Source organism: Ambystoma mexicanum, chromosome 10 (assembly GCF_040938575.1).
Source record: "Ambystoma mexicanum isolate Mex_15411 chromosome 10, UKY_AmexF1_1, whole genome shotgun sequence".
Taxonomy (NCBI): Eukaryota; Metazoa; Chordata; class Amphibia; order Caudata; family Ambystomatidae; genus Ambystoma; species Ambystoma mexicanum.
This window is the reverse complement of record NC_090932.1, coordinates 1573618377-1573640380: the sequence shown is the minus strand read 5'-3', so window position 1 is coordinate 1573640380 and position 22004 is coordinate 1573618377. Positions and strand designations below refer to the sequence as shown.

The 22004-nt window shown below is 47.6% G+C and overlaps 1 protein-coding gene across 6 annotated transcripts in view; it reads left to right on the top strand.

The window, feature by feature from the left end:
• The window catches only part of CABIN1 (calcineurin binding protein 1), a 1968820-nt gene that overhangs the window by 87725 nt on the left and 1859091 nt on the right, over positions 1–22004 (top strand). For all 6 annotated transcript variants that reach the window (XM_069619890.1, XM_069619888.1, XM_069619891.1 and 3 more), the window contains exons 5-6: positions 2481–2619; positions 8219–8395. In XM_069619890.1, the coding sequence (XP_069475991.1) occupies positions 2481–2619; positions 8219–8395 (316 nt within the window). The remainder of the gene's footprint in view (positions 1–2480; positions 2620–8218; positions 8396–22004) is intronic.

Below are 22004 nucleotides of genomic sequence, written 5' to 3'. Positions count from 1 at the left end.
AGCTAGCACCTCTGTGTTACTTAACTCGATGAGTAAATCTTCTGTGAATGTAACCAAATGCATTTCCCCTGAGAACCCTTGAATGTCCATTACTTTACCTGATAAGGAAGGGGATTTGCCCTTCCTTTATGCTTGTTTTTGTTGCACTTGTGTCAATGATAGTGAACAAAATAATTTGTTTTTATCTCCACACCTACCAGGGGTTCATTTTCCAGGTCTGCAGTGACTGACAGGACTGGGCATGCCAAAGCACTCATTGGACTGTCCTAATCGGGATAAGTATTTAGGCCGGGGAACACAAAAGGATTACCTCATATCAACACCATCACACCACCACCCCCCCGCGATAATGCGTGTCCGTGCAGTGCGCTAGTGCATTTTTATCCCACACTTGTGGTGCTAGCTGTTTTTTGCTTTGCATATACTGGTATGCTGTTGGGCGCTGGGGGTTGCATCGTGGGGGTTGTATGGGTACCTGATGTTGATACTGGGGCTGTTGATACTGCTGATGCAAGGGCGCAACGCAAACTAGTTGTTTGGGGGCGGTATCCCATAGTGCTGGGGGTATGCGGGCGGGACCATTTGTCCTTTGGTATATGTGCGGGGATCACATGCAGCTGCTTGCCTACTCATACACTCCCGTGCAAAATTACCCAGTTTCCCACAGGACCACCATGGTGTTGGCCCCCCGAACCTTGGGCCCATGCCTCCAAACCCTCTTCCTCTGGAAAATCCTTGGAATCCCCCTCTTCCTCTCGAATACCTGGCTTGATATCCTCCTTGATACCCTCCCTGATACCCTCTATTGTTGGGGTATCCTTCATCTCCTCCTACCCTATCTGGTATCATCCACGTCTCCCCATGGCCATTTGCTGTACATTTGCACTCCTAACGGCCACGTAATCACTGCTCCTTCTATGCTCACCTTCGCCAATTTCTCCTGCACTAACTTCGTTTCAGCCTTCTGCGCAGTATCTGCTGTTTCCCTTTCCTTTTCCTGTAGACGTTTACAGGAATAACCATTATTTACCTAACACACTTAAAGAAGTAAGAGGTCTGTGCTCTCCATCATAACCACAACTAATTGAGGACCAAACCAGCTGACCAAACAACCACATTCAAGTAGCAGGCTCTGTAAAACATAAACCAACCCATTCCTCTAAAATGTCACTTTTATCTTTTCAATAGCTAAAATCAACTGTAGTGGCACAGTGATTACCTCGCTTAATAAGGCACGGACATCAGAGCAGTGCAGCTGTGGCTACTCCTTCAGATGTAAAAGTGAATAAAAATGAAGCACAACACAAAGGCTCCATAAATAGTAAACCTGTGACATACATTCTGTACGTTTCTCATGCTCAGACTGCACTACAAAAACCAAGGAACTGCTTACCATCAACACTATGTTGCCCCTGAAAGCAGAGCAGGGACCACACTTGCTCATAAATAGCCCTACAAAACTCTGAAAACCTGTTAAGTGGGCAGATTGCAGGAAAAGCATTGTTGATTACTGAATATATGTTGCCCTAATGCTATGTATCATTAGTGATGGAAATATTTCAATGCCCCTAATCCTTTGTAGGCCATTCAAATGATATAATTTTGCAGTTCCTTTATGGTAATGTTAGCACTGATAAAGTAGTCAAGTATTAGCCTGACATTTCCCTACGTCAAATCATTAGAGTGAAAATGAATAGGTTTGTAATGTCACCTTTGATTACTGAGGTTTCTGTGAACTGGGCTGGACCAGAATATTAGACGTGGTAGTATCATTTGAATTTCTTAATAGAGAAAGAAAATTGCAGGTAACACAGAGGCTTGTTCCTTAAGAATGCCTTTGATGTTGGTAAATGTTTGTGTACGATGCAAATGCTCTTCTCAGCGTCACCCAGATGTTGCTCGGCAAGTTTACATGCACACATCTGAAAGGGATCATAGCTTCACACCTTTGCCCTCTACAACACTGCATCTAGCCTTCAGTCCAGGTGGTGCTTTGTTCTCGTGCAGGGGTACTTCACCACAGTGGGCGAATCTTGTCATGTTATAAAAATGAAAGATGCACACCTTACCTTGTATAACCAAAAGTCAGCCCTTCCTGGTAAGTACATTCATTTGCAGTTTCTGGTCTCAAAAGTCAAGTTAATGGAATGGTTGAAACGGTCAACCATCCAATTGTGCCATGCCAGATTTAGTATGAACTAATGTGTTACTGTCCATTGATGTTCAAAAGAGGCATCCAATCAATCTGTGTTCTAGCACTTCTGAAATCCATCTCCTTCTGATGGTTTCTGCTCATCGTGGCTTCATAGGCTTGTGTGGGGAGTAGATTGCCTTCTATACCCGTATGGGCCATAGAGGGTTGAAGACCAAGAACGAAGTAAGAGCCTTATCTGAGGTGCAACCGGAGTGGCGTTGAGGGCCTTGACCTATTTCCTGATGTATGATGACACCTGCACTAATTCTTTGGTTGTCTTTTTCAGGCTGTGGCATCCAATGATGAGCGAGAAGGGCTGAAGCACCCAGGTTTAATGCTGAAATATTCCACTTATAAGAACCTTGCCCAATTGGCTGCTCAACGAGATGACCTTGAGACTGCTATGGAGTACTACCTGGAGGCTGGTTTGCACTTTCCGATTCATTATGGGTGTTATCATAGTAACCTGTACCCTAATGTGCCGCCATATTCTCTGCTATATTCGCCTCAACATTATGCATGCCCCATATATGCTGTCGTGCCTGCCACACTATTGCCTGCATTACCCTTTTGCTTCATAACGCATGCTTAACCATGCGCCCTCTTACCTCGTGTCCTTGTCTCAGGCTACCGTAGAAATGGCAAGCCCATATATTTGTGTGATTATTATCAATTTATCTGAAATTGACATCAGCCCACTCCGGTAGAGCTGTTATTACACCATTCTGTAAATTGATTACAGCATCCTTAACCATCACTGCCTAATAAGAGTGATTGTGATCCTAGCATACTACTGTGTAATGATACTAGCCCACTTTAATTTTGACCCTAACCTCCTTATGCTACTTGCACTAGCCTTGACAGGAATTGGGACTCTAGCCTATTTTTTATTCTTCTGCAGTTGGCACTAGCCTAATTCGAACTTGACTCCAGCCTATATTTTTGTCTTGATACGAGTACACACCTTATTGTACCGATACAACTGGGCCTACAATGAATGCACCTATGTAATGGACACTAGTCTGCGATGAATGTGATTTTAGCCTATTTCTCTGTAATTGGTACTAGCCTTATCTTGGATTTGATCCCACTGTACCCATATACAATTGACACCAGCCTATACTGTACATGCCTATGTAATGGATACTAGTCTGCACTGAATATTACTTCTAGCCTACTCTTTGCAATCAGTACTAGCCTTACCTTAGACCTGATCGTAGCCTATCCTACGCAACTGACACTAACCCATACCCAAAACTGATCATAGCTTAACTCCTGCTTGATACCAGCCTGCTTTGAAATTGACTCTTGCTTCCCACTCCATTGTCTTAAAAGCCTCCATATAGTCATCCCATGATCCTGACATGTCCCGGTCAAACCTATGATCATGTGCAATACTCGGAGGATACAGATAACCCTACTTATTTCAGGCATCCTCACCATAATGGCCCTCACCTCTATGACCACATGTCGCCCGAAAGATAGAAACCTGAGATTGAGATCAAGACTGCCCGCCTCTACGAACCGAAAACTAACGGTACGAACAAACGCACCACACATAATGTTGCCCACCGTACAGAACCCACTACTACACATGAACGACAGAAAGTTCCAATAATCTCACCACCGCGCTTCCAACTACTGTGCTACTAAGCCCTTGCAAAGTTATGACACCCAAAACTAAATACCCTCCTAACACCAAACCTAAAAGTACATTAACTCTATCAGGGTCGCTTATCAATGCCAGATCCTTGATAGCCCACGCTGCTGATATCGCAGACACCCTAACTAATGAGAACTTAGACCTGCTGGCTATTACTGAAACTTGGCTCCATGAAGCTGCAGGACCCGCCCTTATGATAGCTGTACCAGAAGGTTACCAGATACTTGAGCGAACAGACCAAACGCCAAAGGAGGTGGATTAGCCATCATTGCCAAAACTAATCTTCCTATTAGACTTAGCACCCCCCTTCTGCCAATCCTGTGAGACACTTGCAGCCAAACTCCCACTTTCTTACAACCGTACACTTACTATCCTCTTGGTATACAGACCACCAGGACCATTAGGCCCTTTCGAAGACTCTCTCACCTGCATCCTAGCTAACACTTAAGACCAAGCACAAACTCTATTACTGGGAGACTTCAACTTGGGTTTCAATGACATTGGTGACAAACATGCCCAGTCGCTGCCCTTTTGAAGGACCATGGACTCACGCAAAAAGTTAACACTCCCACCCATACTAAAGGAAGGACTCTGGATTTGGTAGCCGACCTGAATTGCAACATTACCATCACTTATACCACACTGCAATTCTGGACCGATCATTCTCTAGTTACCTTCACTGCCACTCTTGACCTCATCTGCCATAATACCTCAGTTATGGTACCTCCACTTCCCACTCAAAGTAAAAAGGACATAACAGCGGACAAGATACTCCCACTGCTACTCCCCGCTATCAGTGACACAACCTGCAACACAGATCCCACCTCACTAGTGGAGATCTTCAACAACGCTATGACCAAAGCTCTAGACGCTACCGCACCCGTCAAACTCCGCAAAAGCAGGCAGAAATCTCACCTTAACGCCTGGTTCACGCCCCAACTCAAAGAACTAAGACTACAAAAAAGAAAGCTTCAATCAATTTGGCGCCACTCACCTTCCGACGAGAACAAAGCCAAACTAACTAATTTATCCAAACTATACAAGAATTAAATAATTAACTCTAAAAAGAATACATTTAACGACAGAATATCTAAGGCGAAATCGGACACCAAGGAACTATTCTCTATCCTCCGGGAGATGGAATCACCAATACCACAGGTCGACATCACACCCAAGGATAAGCCATGGTGTACACATATTCAAAATGCGTTTTCCAATAAAATGGCCTCAATCCAACTTAAAATAGCTAACAAGAAAGCATCACCGATCCTACCGGAGCAGCAACCCCCCATAGTCTTACAAAACAACTCCACCCCACCATTTAGCTTTAAGAAAATCTCTATCATCGAGACAGAAAAAGTTATACTCTCGCTAAAACCTTCAAACTGTAAAGGAGATAATTGCCCAGCCCAAATTATTAAGGATGCAGCTAGAGACTTAGCCCCTTTTTATCTCAAAGCTCATTAATGCATCATTTAAAACGAACCTAGTCCCTAATAACCTTAAAGAATCTTGGGTACTCCCACTGCTCAAAAAACAAACGTTAGACCCGTCCATCCCAACCAACTATAGACCTATCACCACAGTCCTCTTTCTACTCAAAATCATTGATAGAGTAGCTTACTTGCAAATACAAGATTACCTAGAATCTAATCACCTATTAGGATCGCGTCAATCTGGTTTCCATCCTCTCCATGGCAACGGAAAGTTGAAGGACAATGGGAAATCAGCTTTGCTACTCCTCTTTGACCTATCGGCAGCCTTTGACCTGGTGGACCATGCAGTTTTATGCAACCATCTCAGGTCGGCTGCCCATTTCTCAAGTGATGCCATAACTTGGATTCAGTCCTTCCTAGTCAACCGCACAATGAGAGTCTTCTCCAGTTCAGCAGCTGCTGATCCTATACAAGTCTCCTGTGTTGTACCGCAGGGATCATGTGTGACTCCCACCATGTATAAGATCTTTATTAAGCCCCTGTTTGACAAGTTGGACAGACTGGGTGTCACCTACACTAACTATGCAGATGACACACAGATTCTTATCCCCCTTTCAGGCAACTTCATGGAGGACTCGGCCTTGGTAAACAAAATATACCTCCTCATTCAGACATGGATAGCCTCCCACGGCCTCTGCCTGAATGACGACAAAACGGAGCTACTGATCCTAGGTTCAGAGACGGCCATGAAAAAACTTGGCCCGAGCTATGCCTCCTTCAACATTGATAACAACATTATTAAAGTGATGCCCGCAGTCAAAACCCTGGGCTTCTATCTTGACTCGGCACTGACCCTTAAGAAGCAAGTCAATTCTCTTGCATCTTCTACAGTTTACACTTGCAAATTGATCCCAGCTTGCAGACCGTTTCTATCTGAATCGAGCTGTATAACCCTGGCAAATGTACTCATAATATTCAGACTGGATTACTGTAATGCCTTATATGCAGGAGCCAATAAGTATATTATTGACAAACTGCAAAAACTTCAAAATAATGCCCTCACAGCAGCCCTAAATATTCCCTTCAAAGAACACATTTCCATATTTAGAAGAAAGGTCCACTGGCTCAAGATTCATGACGGGATCCTCCTTAAAACACTTTCTCGCGTCCAAATGTCTAAACAACATAGCCCCACCTTATCTTGCTGAAAGAATTAACAGGAGGATTACTACCCGCCCAGTGAGATCTGCCAACACCAATTCACTTGAGGGCCCCAGATGTAAACGGTCTACAGCGGGCGGCTCCAGCTTCCCAGTCATAGCCGCACAATCATGGAACTCACTCTCTCAGATCTGACCAACCTTACTCTAGTTTTAGACGTAAAACCCTCTCCTGGATTCGGTCTAATGATTCCTAACCTACTGCCTCACTCCTACCATGCCAATATCTGCCTTCATATGTATGCTAGGCATATCGCGCTCAACGTAGTCGTCGCCTGGATCATACCTGAATGCAATCCTGCTGTGTAAATCTTGTAACATTTGTATACGACTATTTGCCTTGTTGTAAACTAGGTAGTAGCAATTTGTTTTACTTTTCCTGTATGCAGATACCATTCTTATTTATGTAAGTAAGCTCTAAGTATACTTGCAATGTATGCACCCATCTACCTAAGGGTTTGGTTGCGCTTTATCAAATACACAAACAAACAAACATTGTGAACTTAAAGACAAAGTTGGAATCTAGGAATCAATTGCATTTTAGGAGTTGAGAAAGGCCTTGTTGTCAGTGGGCCTGGTGCTATGACTACAACAGACTATATCTATTTAGATTTAAGTGCATTGTGAAGGCTTTTCTGCATTTTCACAATGTTCTAAGAGTGATGTTTCAGGAAAGAGAACCAACGCAACAAATTGGAGACCCTAGGGAATTAAAATATTCGGGTGGATAACTCCTGGAAAACCAAAACATGTAAACACTAAACCTACTCGTATTAATTAAAACATTAGAAACATATTTTATTTGCATTTTAAAAAACATATCAACATGGGTTGAATCCCCTATGGCTAGATCCCTTATCAATTACAACTACAACTATAATTACAATATAAACAAACATTTTTTTAAAACACTTACAAAATTGAAAGCAGCAATATCAACTATTATTCTCTGCAGTCACTTATCAGCAATCATTCCTAAAGTTCTTAATTAAACGATAACCCAAAGTGTGTCCATGCTAAATCATATCCAAATATCTAAATTTCGACTAAGCTCTCATATCTAGTGAGGTGCACAAATTAATTACCTAGCCCAAAATGTTTCATTCTGCAGGCGCATGAACCTTCAATACAAAAATGTTGCCAAGAGAGCCTAGCCAAATTGCATAGGCGCACATGCCCTAGGATTTACACATTGGTTGTTACTCCACATTAATCGTAAAACTACCAGTTGATTTATAATAAGTCTCATGATCCAACCCAGTTCTCTTAGCTCCTGTTTCTTCACTTTTCACATCATCCCCCTCCCCCCCACTTCTTTTCTCTGAAGCTTATTTTAATATTCCTGACTGTGTGGCATTACTGACACCATCTTCATCACAAGCAGGAAAGAGAAGCCAGGATTCCCTCAAGATCATGAAGACATTTGGAATAGAAAGGAGTCTTCCAACTTCCATGCAGTAATGTGAATTTAGCCACACAAAACCATGACTATTGCCAGATCTCCATATAGATCTCTTCCCAGCTCACTGTGGCGTTTATTGGGTTTGTTCTGCAGTAAAAGAAATTCATAATGCATAAGAGACTACTTGTTAAAGTCCCCAAATCCCATTCTCAGTGGTGGCAACTTCATTAGTGTTGTGTTAGAAGTGCCCTCTTTTGTTAAGAAACCTCAGCATGCAATAACATGTCCTTGCTTTTCAGGCAGTCATGCTGGACTCCACAGACGTCAACCTCTGGTACAAGATTGGACGTGTTGCTCTGCGGCTGATTCGCATTCCACTGGCACGCCATGCCTTTGAGGAGGGGTTGAGGTGCAACCCGGACCACTGGCCCTGTCTGGATCACCTCATCACAGTCCTGTACACCATCAGCGATTATACAAGTGAGTAACTGATCCCTAAAGTGACACTAATTAAGCAAACTACCTAGCACTCGGGACCAAGCCTTTATTGGCAGATGTTTGCCTTGTTGTCCCCACAGTGCATGGTGCCCTGCCCAGACTCTTAAGCAAACTAAGAGGATTTGTGCCAAGATGCCTTCTTCAAGCCTTAGCCATTCATTACATTACGAATTAAACATTACTGAACTAAGAACTGCAGTGTGTGAGGTACCAGAAGTAAGGTTCAGACACATGGGTGGCATGTTTTGCGGTATAGACTTTTATTGATCAAGAAAGGTTGGGGGGGTGGGGGGAAGGCATCGCTATCCCTAATTCTAAGAGGTGTTTCCCTGCCTCAAAAGAACTAAAGAAAAACAGTCAGGATGTCCACAGTAAAAGGTCTGTCCCAATCACGTCCCCCAAAACCTATTTCTGTCCCTCACCTTATAAACTAACGAAAATGTGCAAGGGTGATCCCATTCTAAAGAAAGTGTGTGTTGGCTTGATGAACACCATGTTCTCAGCCAGTCAGGCTTCAAAAGGATTCAAAAACAATGTTCAAGAAATAATGTTCCAATATAAGGGGGTTGCTCATTTTCCCTAGACTTCAGAACAGACGAATGTCTTTTAAGTCTCTTCTCATAAAACACAAGGGATCATCCAAGAAAAATACTACAACACATTTTCAGTCTTGGGTTTTAAACCCCTTTGTTTCCAGCTTTCTATTTTTTGGTGCTAATCCCAGACTTGCAATACTTGAGGGAGTCTTGTTGTACTCTTCTGCCAAGACTAAGTCATTTCATATATCCTCTCTTTCTCGTGTAGGGCTCCAGCCCTTGTTATTTTTGCTTATCGTTGGGGTCCCAGACCCTTTTATCCGGAGTATATTTTGCGTGCGGGCCCTGACTCGCGATGCAACTTCAGGTTCGCTTGGTTCACTCTCCTGACAAACGCAGCATTCTCTGTTTTAAAACTTGTTTTCATGTTGAGTCCCCGACTTCCTTATGTGCTCTACTTCAATTGGGTGCGGGTCCCAGACTCGTAATGGTTGTTCTCAATAGCCTGGTTCACTCGCCTGCCAAGCTAATGTTTCTTTTATCTTGCGTTTACTTGTCATGCATTAATTTGCCATACATTAATTATTGCTTGGATTTTCGTATTTCTTTGAGTGTTAGACCAAAATGTTCTGGGACCCTTCTTCAGTCCTTTCTGTGTTTGTCCCGGCTTCCCCGGACTTCCTGTTACTTCCCACCAGCTCGCGTACCTTTAGTCTCAGTTTGTAGGATTCCTTCCTGAGGCTCCGGTAACCGTTAGGCTTGTTTTAGCTTTGGTTTTGCATTCCGCTTTTTCATTGCTGTCGGCTCTCGTCTTGGCATTGCTGTGGACACGGTAAGACACTCCTGCATCTATTCGGTAAGTGAGCTTCAGGGTAGCTGGTTCCTGGGCTACATTCGTTCTCTCTCCTTCCCCGGCCGGTCTCGCGTCTGTCTTCCGCTCTCCAACTGACCGCTTTGTTTCTTCAGTTACAGCAACCCGCAGGGATTCTTTCTTGGCTCTCAGCTGTTCTACATTTAAACTCCTGTGTTTGGAAAGGGAGTTCTTCTGAACCAATCCAGACTGTAGAGGAACTAGACTGCTTACTTCGGTTTACCAGATTGATCTTCATCCTCGCAGTACTCTTCCTAGTCTCAGTACATGGTTTAAGATGTGACAGGTCAGCTTCAATATTGTTTAGCGTTTTACTCTGCATAACTGTACTAGTTGGAGTGGTTTCACGGAACGACGTCTGTCTTATTAGGACCGATGAGAGGGAAATGTAACTCCTGAAAAGGGGTTGAAGGAATTTCAGCTGGGTTGTACCACATCTTCTGAAGATGATCGTCCCTAGTCACTTAAGGGGCTTCCCTTCCTAGGTGAACCTTCTACTGTGCACAGGGGGGTTATTGTAGGTTAGTTTATAATTTGTAGAGTGCACCTAACCCTGAGGTATCTGGGCGCTTGACCATTGGTAATTTGTTATAAGTACATACACATAGAGGATGTCAAATTGCTTGTTGACCAGTTGGCTGTTTAGCCAGGTACTAAGAGTCAGCACAGTTACAAAATGGACAGCAGGTATACACAGTATTTAAGATCAGTGCAACAGTGGGGAGTGGCTGTTGAAAATAGTAGTGGATTTCAAAGTAGCGGATGTGCTGGTGTTTAGTTAATGTTGCTGGGCAAAGAGCCAGGCTTTCACTTTAGATCTAAAAGTCCAAAAATGAAGGTTCAGCTTTGATAGCTGTGCGGAGGGAGTTCCAGCACTTAGCAGCTAGCACAGGGAAGCTGGACCCCCCCCTGCAGTTTTGAGTGTGTACTTGGGGATGTTGAGACAGTGTAGGTAGAAGGATCTTGTGGGTCTGGAGGGTTGGTTCCTGGAGAATTTGTCAGTCCGGTACTTAGGGGCTGTGTTTGACAGGCATTTGTGTGTGATGACTAGTGTGCGCACCAAGATTCTGTCACTCACTGGTAGCCAGTGTGTATCCTGTGTAATGGCAGAAATATTATTAGAACGTGGGGTATTTAAGACAGATCTAAGGGCATTGTTCTGAAGAACTTGTTATCTATTCAGATTACGTTCGGTAGAGCCTAGGAATAGGGTATTACAATAGTCCAATTTAGATAAAATCAAAGCCTTGGCTAAGGTAAGGCAGCTGTTAGTAGACTAATAAGGTTTGCAGGCATTGATTAGTTTGTTAGTATATGCTGTGGTTGAAGCTGGAGTATTGACTTGTTTTTTGAGGGAGAGAGTAGAGTATAAGTAGACGCCTAAGGTTTTGACCTCATTGGCATATTTGATGATGTTCCCATCAATGTTGAAGGTCTTGTATCGTGTATCCGGCTGTGGGCGGCCATCCACGCCTGTATTTCGAGGTAAATTTCATTTAACATTTTAGAGTCTTTGTCATAGCAACCAGTGAGCGTGATGAGGACCTGGGTGTCATCTGCATAATTCGTGTAGGTGACACCCAGGTTATCAAGATGATCAAAGAGTTGCTTTGTGAAAATGTTGTAAAGTGTGGGTGAAACACAGGAACCCTGCGGGACTCCAAAGTAGATAGGAACTGGTTCAGCAGATGCTGTGGGTGCGAAGACCCTAGTTGTTCTGTTTGAGAGAAAAGATTGGATCCAACTAGCGGTATTGAGAGACAATGCTGCAGCAGTGGTCATATGTTTGGTCAGGATCTGATGGTCGACGAGATCAAACGCTGCTGAGAGGTCCAGCAGTAGAAGAATGGCCAGATCGCCCTTGTCTTTGGCTTCATCCATTTGGATTTTTACATCCAAAGGGCAGTTTCAGTGCCGTGCCTGGGTCTGAAACCGAACTGTTGCAGGCCTAGAAGGTTGTTGTCTTCCAGGTGTTTTTGTATTTTTAGATAGGCTGCTCCATCTAATATTTTTAGTAGGAATGGGACTGTTGTTATGGGTCTGTAATTTGTTGGTATTTTTGGATCTAGATTAGGTTTTTTGAGGAGAGGCAGAACCCATGCCTCTTTAAGATTGTTAGGGACTGTAGAACCTTTGAAGGATGAGTTAATCAAGGCACTGATGAAAGGAGCTAGATCTTTAGCTCCATCCTTCATAACTGAAGCTGGACAAATATCTCCCTGGCATCTTGAAGGTTTGAGCCCCATGATGATGATTTCCACTTCTTTAGTAGTGACTGTAATAGTGACTGGGGAGAAGTAGAGAGATTGAGGGTCAGACAGTTTCACGTGAGTTGGCGCTCGAAGCTAGGCTGTTCTTTTTGGTCTCAATTTGAACTTGTAGTACGGCTATTTTGTCTTGACATTCTTTTTTTTTAAAACTTTTCTTTATTAGCAAGAAGTAGTAGCTGGCACAGTACAGGTTACAACAACAACACACATTACATATTTAAAACATGAATGATAAAGGACAGATTTAACAGGAGGCCACACATGATCCTGATAGAGGTTGATAACAATAAAGGCATTATCGTGCAGTATGATCCGTCCCCGGATCTGGAGATGGGGGAGATGATAGGAGCTCCAGGTCCACCTTACGGTTCAAATAGCTACAAAACTCTGTCCATATGTTTTTAGGTCGAGCAGTACTAGGCAACATGTTAATGTAGTCTTCTTCACAAGATTGTGTCCAGGTGAGGGCTTTCAGCCACATTTCTAGGGAAGGGGGGGATCTACGCTTCCAACATTGCAGGATGCATTTGTTGGCCACAATCGCCGCCACATTCAGAAACCTAGCCTCCCGTTTCACCTCAGTTCCCTCCCACAGCCCGAACAGAAGAGACAGGGGGTCAGGGCAAACAGAAAACCCCACGATCTCGGAGAGAGTCTCAAGCGCCGCATCCCAGAACGGGGCCAGTGCCCCACAGGACCAGAACATGTGAGCATGGTCCGCATCGCTAGATCTACATCTTTGACAGGGGTGGGATTGATCCCGAGCAAACTTCCCAATCTCATAGGGAGTGTAGTACAGGCGATTGAGTAGCTTGTATTGAACACATCTAACTCTGGAATTAAGAGAAACCTTGCGTGTATGCATGCACATTTTGGTCCACATATCATCCGTGATGTCTAACCCCAGATCACGGCTCCAAGCATCTCGAACAGTGTGGGGGGGTTCAACAGCTCGCGCCATTAACATTTTATACAGGGAGGACACGATGCCCTTACCACCAGCGGAATTGGCTATGTAGCAGACCTCGGGGTACTCGGGGGTAGGGGGAGGGTTTCGTCCGGATACGAAGGCCACATGTCTTGGACTGCCGCCCTAAGTTGGAAGTATTGCAGCAACTCCAGCGAGGACTTGGAGTGCCCGGTTTCCAGGTATCAGGGGTGATGAATTTCCCATCGGGGAACAGGTCGGAGAATGATCTGTATCTCAGGTCCGACCAGTGACGCATAAGGAGCGTATCCTGTGTGGGGGTGAGGCCAGGGAACGACCAGAGGGGAAGCCATTTGTAATACGGGGGGGAGCCAGAACCAGGCATCAGAATCTGCCGCCACGCCCTTATGGTGGAGGCCACTGGGTCAGCAGGGGCCTCCGAGCGATACGAGTGAAAAAGGATCAAGGACATGACATTCACCTCCTCGGTCGCCAGGATTTCAAGCTTAACATGCCGGGGGGGGGGCCCTGGTGATGGTACCAATATGTAGCATGCTGAGCCTGAGCGGCTATCCAATACTGGGTGAGATCAGGTGCACTAAAGCCACCCCTCTCATAAGGTAGGGTCATATGTTGCCACTTTCTGCGCACGGCACCAGAGTGCCACAAAAAACGGGCAAATCCCGCGTGCAGGTCCGCAAAATACTGTTTCCCGGGCCAAAGTGGGACGTTAGCGAATATGTTTAGGAGCTTCGGGACTATAATCATTTTTATTAGGGACAGTCTCCCTGATAGTGAGAGGGGGAGGTTCTGCCATCTTTCCATCCTGGCATCGGCATATTGCGCGGCAGCCCCGTAGATATCGGACAGTAAGGCGGTTTGTGAGAGGGACACCTGAACCCCCAGGTATTTGATGCCCTCAGGCGGCCATTTGAGAGGAAATTCGCATGCAGGTTGGGAAGTTGCGGATGTGAGGGGAAAGATTTCTGATTTAGTGTAATTTATGGTGAAGCCCGAGAATGTGCCAATTTTGATAATTTCGCGCATGATCGGCTCAAGGTGAACTGAGGGGTCTCTAATGTATAAAAGCACGTCATCGGCATACAGTCATATCATTTCGGGGGTATCCCGCAGCCGAATCCCTTTGCGCACGTGGTTGTTTCGCACACTATCCGCCATGGGCTCGATGGCCATCGCGAATAACAAGGGAGAAAACGGGCACCCCTGCCGCGTCCCCCTATAGAGGGAAAAGGGAGCCGACAGGTGGGAGTTAACCAGGATCCTGGCCACGGGGTCAGTGTATAATAGTTTAATGCAGGACATCATGTATGGGCCGATCCCCATCTTCTCCAGCACCGCCCAAAGGTATTGCCACGAGACCATGTCGAACGCCTTTTGGGCATCCAGCGTCATAGCCACAGCGTTGGCATGAGGGTCAATTCTAGAGATAACGTTAAACAGTCGCCGAATGTTTAATGCCGTGGAACGGGCCGGGACAAAACCACTGTGGTCTGGGTGAATCAGGTATTTCATGATGGGGAGGAACCTATTTGCTATGATTTTGGCAAAGATTTTGGTATCGGTGTTGATGAGGGACAGATATCTATAGGAGCCACATTCATCCAGGGGCTTACCCGGCTTGGGAAGCACGGTGATGACAGCCTCGCGGAGGGACCGGGGGAGGGTAGAAAAACGCAGCGGCGACTCCCAAACCTCGTGAAGACGTGGAGCAAGGAGGTCAACATGTTCCTGATAGAACTCGGCGGTTAGGCCGTCTGGGCCGGGGGATTTACCCTTAGGGAGGGCCGAAATTACAGCGGTGATCTTGTCAAGGGTGAAGGGAGAATCTAATTGTTCTTTGGTGGCTAGGGAAATAAGGGACATTGGGATGCGGTCTAGGAGGTCGTCCAGGTCCTGCAGGCTATGCTATGGTTGCTGGGCGTAAAGGGTAGCATAAAAGTCTGCGATGGTCCCAAGAATGGGGTGGTCAGACCAGTGCCTCACTCCATCATTGTCGATGATACTATCAATCCGAGCCCTGCCTCCCTCAGCACGGGCGAGGCGGGCAAGGGTACGGCCCGGCCGCTCTCTCTCACCATACTTCCGAGCCGCAACGGGTCGGGCAAGGTATTTAATCTCGCTGAGGGGAAAGGACTCGAACGCATCTAGTTCAGTTCTGATCTGTGCAAGCTTGGGTGGAGAGGGGGTGGACGCATACTCGCGCTCCAGCTCCTTGAGTCTGGACTCGGAACGGCGCAGAGAGTTTCTAATGTCCTTCAGGACCCCAGCCTCCCTAGAGATACACATGCCCCTGATCAAAACCTTAAAGGCCTCCCATCTCACCCCATCCGTAGTGTCGTGGCGTTTGTTATCATCAAAAAACGAGGAGATATCTGCAAGGATGTCAGCCTTGAAGACAATATCATGCAGTGCATCTGACTTAAACCGCCAGTTGGAGTGCTGGGGAAGGGCTGGGTGTAAGGCGATGTCTAGAGTGAGCGGGGAGTGATCGGATAATGTGCGCGGCAAAATCTGTGTGGTAAGCGTTTTGCCCATGAGCCCCGCGGAGAGAAGGAAAAGATCAATCCTGGAGTGGCTGTCATGGACAGAGGAGTAAAATGTGAACTCTTTCGACAATGGGTGGAGTACTCTCCAGGCATCTACCAGTCCGGTAGTGAGCATGTGTGCATGGAGGCGACGAGCGGCTCTGGACAGTGTTCTAGGCGCAACACCGGATCTGTCCAAGTCGGTGTCCAGGATGAGATTCATGTCCCCCCCCCCCCGTCCCCAGATAACAGGAACCCCAACATATCCTAGGAGGATGTCAAGGATGTGGTCAAAAAAATCGGGTGCATCAATGCATGGGGCATATGTGTTGACCAGGAGGCATTCTGTATTAACAAGGAAACAGTGGAGGATCACGTATCTGCCCTGGCCATCTATATGGCTGGTGCGAAGGGAAAATTCCAAGGACTTGTGAATCAAGGTGAGGACACCTCTGGACTGTGAGGAGAACACCGTATAGTATTTATTGGAGCCCCATGCAGGGGCAAAAGAGGACGAGAGATGAGCGAGAGCGTGGGTCTCTTGCAAGAGAAGTATTTTGACCCTGTGCCTCTGGACATAAGCTGTGATCCTGCGTGCCTTCGTGAAGTTGCTGAGCCCTCTAATATTCCAAGACATTAGCCTAATAGCCATTCAGTAGCCCTTCAGGGGGGATCCAAGTAATGTGTGACAAAGTATGTTGAACAAGTGCCGGCCAGCAATACAGCGGCCCGTTGCATCGTACCAAAAGCTACCACTGCCTTACCATTTTTGCCATAGTAACCCCAAACTACACCCACCCCACCCCTCCCTCACTGCCTTCCCAAACACAGCAGTGCCCAAAAGCCCACCCAAAATTCCAAGGCACTTGTGCCAAACCCAACGGGGCAAGGCCAGCCCCCGCACCCACAGGGGCGCAACCAGTGAACATAACAAGCCAAACTCGGCGTTGCAACTGCAGCGGGGGTCGCTGCTGCCGTGAGCCCGATTACGGTGGTTGAACGGTGGACTGCACAAAATATCGTGCAGCGGTAACTATGATGAGTTGTAGAGGGAGCACCATGGTAGAGTACAGTAAGCATAGGGTATTGAAATAGAGGATCCCAGACAAGGTGCAGTATCCAACAGATCACACACTAGTGACCCATGTTGCGCTTCATGAGACGTCACAGCGAGTTACGACAATCACTGAATGCACAAAAGAAAGGATACATGAGATTACAAGGAAAATGCAAATGACAAGCGTGGCAATGACACCATAAATGATTCCGGTAATGGGTGCAGGGCAGGCCGACTCAACCAGGGACAGGAATATGGGACTCAATAAATTTCACCGCCTCTTCAGGGACCGTGAAAAAGTACAGTTTATTACGGTGGGTGAGCTTCAGCCTTGCAAGGAACAACATGACGTATTCCACTTTCCTTTCTCTAAGCAATTTCTTCACACCATTAAATTGTCCATTAAATTGTCTGAGTTCCATTTGGACATTGACCGAGAAGTCGGGAAAGATACGAATAGTCTGACTCAAATTTCAGTTCCCCTTTTTCGCGGGCTAGACGTAGGATGTGGTCTCTATCCCTGAAGCTGAGAACCTTGGCTATAACTGGTCTGGGGAAGTCGCCCGGCTTGGGGCGCGGGGCCAGTGAACGATGGGCGCGCTCAATAGTGAAGAACGGGGAGAGTTGAGGATCCCCCAGGAGGTCTCTCAGAAGGGTCTCGACTGCGAGTTCCATCTTGCCCTTGAGGGCCGCCTCCAGAACCCCCACAATGCGTATATTGTTCCTGCGGGATCTGGACTCTAAATCATCGCACTTCGCTTTGACCTGCTTCATATCACGCACCAGGTCGGAGACCGTGCTCTGGAGCACATGTACTTCATCCTCAGTGGCCCCAATCCTGGTCTCGGCCTCGACCAGCCTAGCGCCATGTTGGTCCAGTTTGGTGCGTAATGAGGCTACATTTGCGTTTGTCATCCAATTTTTCATGAAATTACGCAAAGTTTTTGGCCATAGATTCCATGAGTGTCGTGAGGTGCGGCTGTAGAGAACATGATCATACATCTGGGTCGTCTTGTGGGAGGGCAGCCCCACCCTGATCGTGTTTAGCAAGTGATTTAGAAAACTTGTCCATCGCTCCAGCCTTGTTAGCCCCACGAGCCTTGCCGGACATATTTGGAGGCACACTTAGAACAGCAGGGCAGGTATTGCAGGAGGTTCTCCCAGCAGGTATGCTCCAGGGCACCGGGCCCACTCTGGGGGGCAGGCAAAGTGTCCCAAGCGGGAGTATATCCCGGGAGGAAAAGTGACAGGCGGCGCTCCCCCCCGAGCCAGGTGAGTACAGGCACCCAGAGCCAGCAATGAAGGGCAGCACAGTCAGGGGGGACCTAGCGAACTCAGGGCGCAGCAAGTAGTTGCACAGTGTGGGGAGAGGAGGGTGGTGAAGCCCCCAGAGTCACACCAGCGCAATGCAAGTGGTCGGGGATAAGCCGGCTAGAGGCGCCGCAGGGCCAGGAGGGCCTCAGGGCACTAGTGCAGCAGTAATGGGCAGCGCAATCCAGGGTCGCAGATGAAGGGTTCCGGTGGTTAGATGCGCAGTCCAGGGAAAACACAGAGGTGCTCAGGCAGTGGATCAAGTAAAGAAAAATAAATGGTAGCCCACAGGAGAGGAGCAGCGCCACCCCGGACCGCCAGGGGGGCCGCCCAGTCACGTTAGCATAGTTGTTTAAGGGCCTGTAGGCCCATGGCCACTTAACACGTGGAAAGTCCGCTGTGCCCGTAGACTTGATATATCTGGAGATTATGGGCACAGTGCATGGCAGTCCCAGGCCCCCAACCCCTCACCTGTAGATGTAGTGTCCAGGTCTCCGTCTCCGCAGGGGTCCCAGCCGACCCCGGCCGCCAGGCACCAGGGCGTGGGGTGTGTAGGCGGGTCGCAGGTCAGGCGGTGTATGGGTCAGCGCTGCGGTCCCAGCCTGAAGGGGCAGGCGGGGGGGAAGGGTGCAGTTGCAGGGGCCACGTCGCCCCCGGGGCAGAAGGACCAGCAAGCAGCCCCTCCAGTGGCATGCACTCCAGTGGAGGGATCGCCCGGCGGGTCCGGGACAGAGACAGCAGTGCAGGGGGGCTCTCCAGCAGCCCCTGCGGTGTGGCGTCCGAGGATCCGGCGGTCGCGTGAGGCGACGCTGACCTCACACCAGCACCCCTCCAGGGGCGGGCCGAGAGGACGGGCCGTGCGGGCCATCGTCAGGCAGTGGCGCACCCGGCCAAAAGGAGAGCGGGGGCGAGGAGGAGGCGCCGGCCCAGAGACGCGCCGAGGACCGGACGCGCTGGAGGCCAAGTAGAGAGGAGATTGGGCCCGGCGCTCTGGATGACAGGACACAACGCTGCCGGGCGACAAGGCCCGCCGCAGAGCAGCGCAAGACGGCAGACCGTCGGTCCGGCAGGACACAGGGGGCAGGCCCCGCAGCAGTCACTCGCGGCCGAGCAGGACCCAGCCATCGGGTGCCCGGCCCCAAAGGAGAAGGGGTCTCTCACAGCCCCGGGGTTCCGATTTTCACCCAGGCACGGATCTGTGTGCTAAGTATTGTCCAACACAATACGCTCACTCCCAGCACTGGATGATTGAGGAAACCGTTGATTCTGGCGGATTTTCAGCCTTCGGGTCACGGAGCTGGGAAGCTAGACAGCCATCTTGCCGACTGCTCAACAGCGCACCCCTCGGCTATTTTGTCTGACAAAGCCTTCAGGATATTAGCACACCAGGCCGCAACTTTGATGCAGGCTTCTGTGGGCGGCGCAAGAGTCTCCAGTCCCCTTAGTATAGTAAAGAGCTCTTTTCGTGCCAGATTTTGCTTTCTGAATTCTGACTGTACGAACACACTGGACAGGATCTGGGTTTAAATAAAAATAGTCTTTTATTGACACAAAAAAAACTGAGTAAAAATAAAAATCAGGATAACTCTCCTTAAAGGTAGTCCAAATACAGCTTTGGTCTGGGGCTCCTCTGAGGGTAAGGACAGAAACTCGCGTTAGTCCTCATAAACCCAGCGCAGTTCTGAAGCGCCTTCTTCGCCCTTCTCTCTGCTCTGAAACAGTCAGTCCTTTCTTGCTTTCTGGTTTATAAATGGGCTGTAGACTCATAGACCAATGTAACGCTCACCTGGTCACTCAGCCTGTTCTGACCTCTTACGACCTCGAACCCTTCCCTGGAGGCTATTCGACTGGAGACTGGGTCTGAAAAACAGGATTGGTAGAGTTTAACTCCCTATTGTCTCTGTGTGCTTGAGCCCCTTCTTCCCCGGGGTCCAACCCTTCCCTTTGATCCACAGCTCACCTTGTTTTCTTGGATAGTGTGCTCTCCGTCCTGCCTTCAGTGCAGGGGCACGTTGATTGATGCGGGCTCGTTGCTGCCTAGTTACTTCACTGGCAAGAGTCCAACAGGTAAGTATGAGTCTTTTGAACAGTTTTCTAACTTTGTTCCTTTCCTTCCTTAGATGATGGCCAGCGTCCGGGGATGGCGGCGTGCTGCTGAGATGAGTAGCGCTGAAGGTAAGTGAGAGCGCGATGCAACCCTTTCGTATTTGCATTGAACCGAGTTCTTTTTCTGTGTCTTTTAGGTGCCGCAACGTTTTCAGCGTGGATGCCGGTTATGTAGAACAAATGCGGTGGGTAAGCGCGGAATGCGGCGCCTCTAGATGTTTCTACGCTAACCTGGAGTGCCTTTTCCCTCTTGCAGATGGATGAGAAGTTCCGGAGACAGAGTTCCTCCAGAGAGGCTGGGATTCAGGTAAGCGTTTGAAACTCGTACAGTATTTAAAAATAAGCGAAGATTTGCAGAATGCTTACTAATGCCTTTTTTCTGTTCTTTTCCCTTTTCCTTAGGAAGTGGCGTGCCGGGATGGGAATGACACCGCCGAAGATGCCCGCAGAACAGAAGGAGCGATGACTGATGGGCAGAAGCGCCGCAAGGTAAGGCTGTTCCTAACGGTGTTCTTGTTCTTGCAGGAGCTGAGCACAGATGAAAGATGCAGGTCTACTGGAGACCGATCCGAACACGGTGAGTGTCACGCAGCAGGTGCAGAAAACGCAAAGCATGTTTCTCAGCCTGGGTGTGGCTTAAATAGTCTCTGGGTATCCCAGGTGTCTCTGGGCTGAACCACACCCAAAAGACTAGACCGCACATGCAGTTCTGGGAACCAAAATATGTGGGGGTATCCATCTTGTCCCCATCAATGCACTACAAGTCCAATTCCCAATGTTATCCTATGGGAGTGAGTGAGTCTGGTGCCACATGCGCCAAGTCTGACTCCAAGTGGGTCTTTGGAGGGATGGAGAGGCCCTTGAGGGCCATGTAGGTGATTGTGGCCTGGCTCCAGCCTGACATCTTGGAAGGCTGGGGACATGAGGGGCAGGAATCATGACACCAATCAGGATGCTCCATGCTGTGGATCTTAGAAAAGCCTCCCCAAGCCCCGCCCCCTTCTTCCCAGAACGAATGGTGCCATAATGGAGAACACCATGCGGCCGCGTGTAATGTGTTTTTGGAAGTTTAATTCACCGGAGTTCGAGTTGAGAACAACACAGCGTCTGTGCTGTTTACTTTGTTGCAAAACATAGTGCCCTCATTGGTGTACAACTGCCCTGACCCATTTCATCTGTGTTCCTCGTCTGTAGGACCTCCTTGCTTCCCCTCGTTTCGGTGGGGCTGGGGAGACGCGCTTTAGCGTTCACTTTCGAACCTGTTAGCCCCAGTTTTCCCTTTTTCGCAACTTTCGCCGCCGCAAGGATATTCACGCCTCTGCTCGACTGCTCAAGAGGCAATGCTCCGGATAAGATTTTGAGGTGGGAATATTTTATGCCCTATTTTTACAATTTGAGAGTAAATGCAATTTCAAAGGAACATATATCTTCTGTATATATTTTAATTTTTAAGACCACACAATAAACCTGGCTTTTTACACAATAAAGCAAACTTGAGTGTTTTGAGGTTTCATAGCACAATTGTCATTTGGTTAATTAAATCCCTCATTTCCCGTAACTATTAATGGTATACTAGTGTTGTGATATGATGGTGCAGAGAATGAAGATTCCCCAGGCTTACAGCGCATGGTAGTCTTGATTCTATTAAAGAAACTGAGGCAAGTGTTATGCTTTTCTTTCTTTATTGCTGCAACCTCAGCACTTTAAAACATTGAACATTTAAGCTCGGCATTTATAGTTTTGCTCTATCCAACCGAGGAAAAAATAAAACCAAATGTTCAAGAAAATCAAATCTTTCCATAGGCACTACAAGCCCCATGATCCTCTGGGCTCTGGTAGTCCTGGGCTCCTCCTTTCCACCTATCGGGAACCTGTGTAAGGTATAAGATCCTTTAGCCCTAGGTCGCTTCCTCTTTCTTTGCTGTTCAGTGAACTTCCAGACTGAAAGTCTAACTTGCTCTTAAGC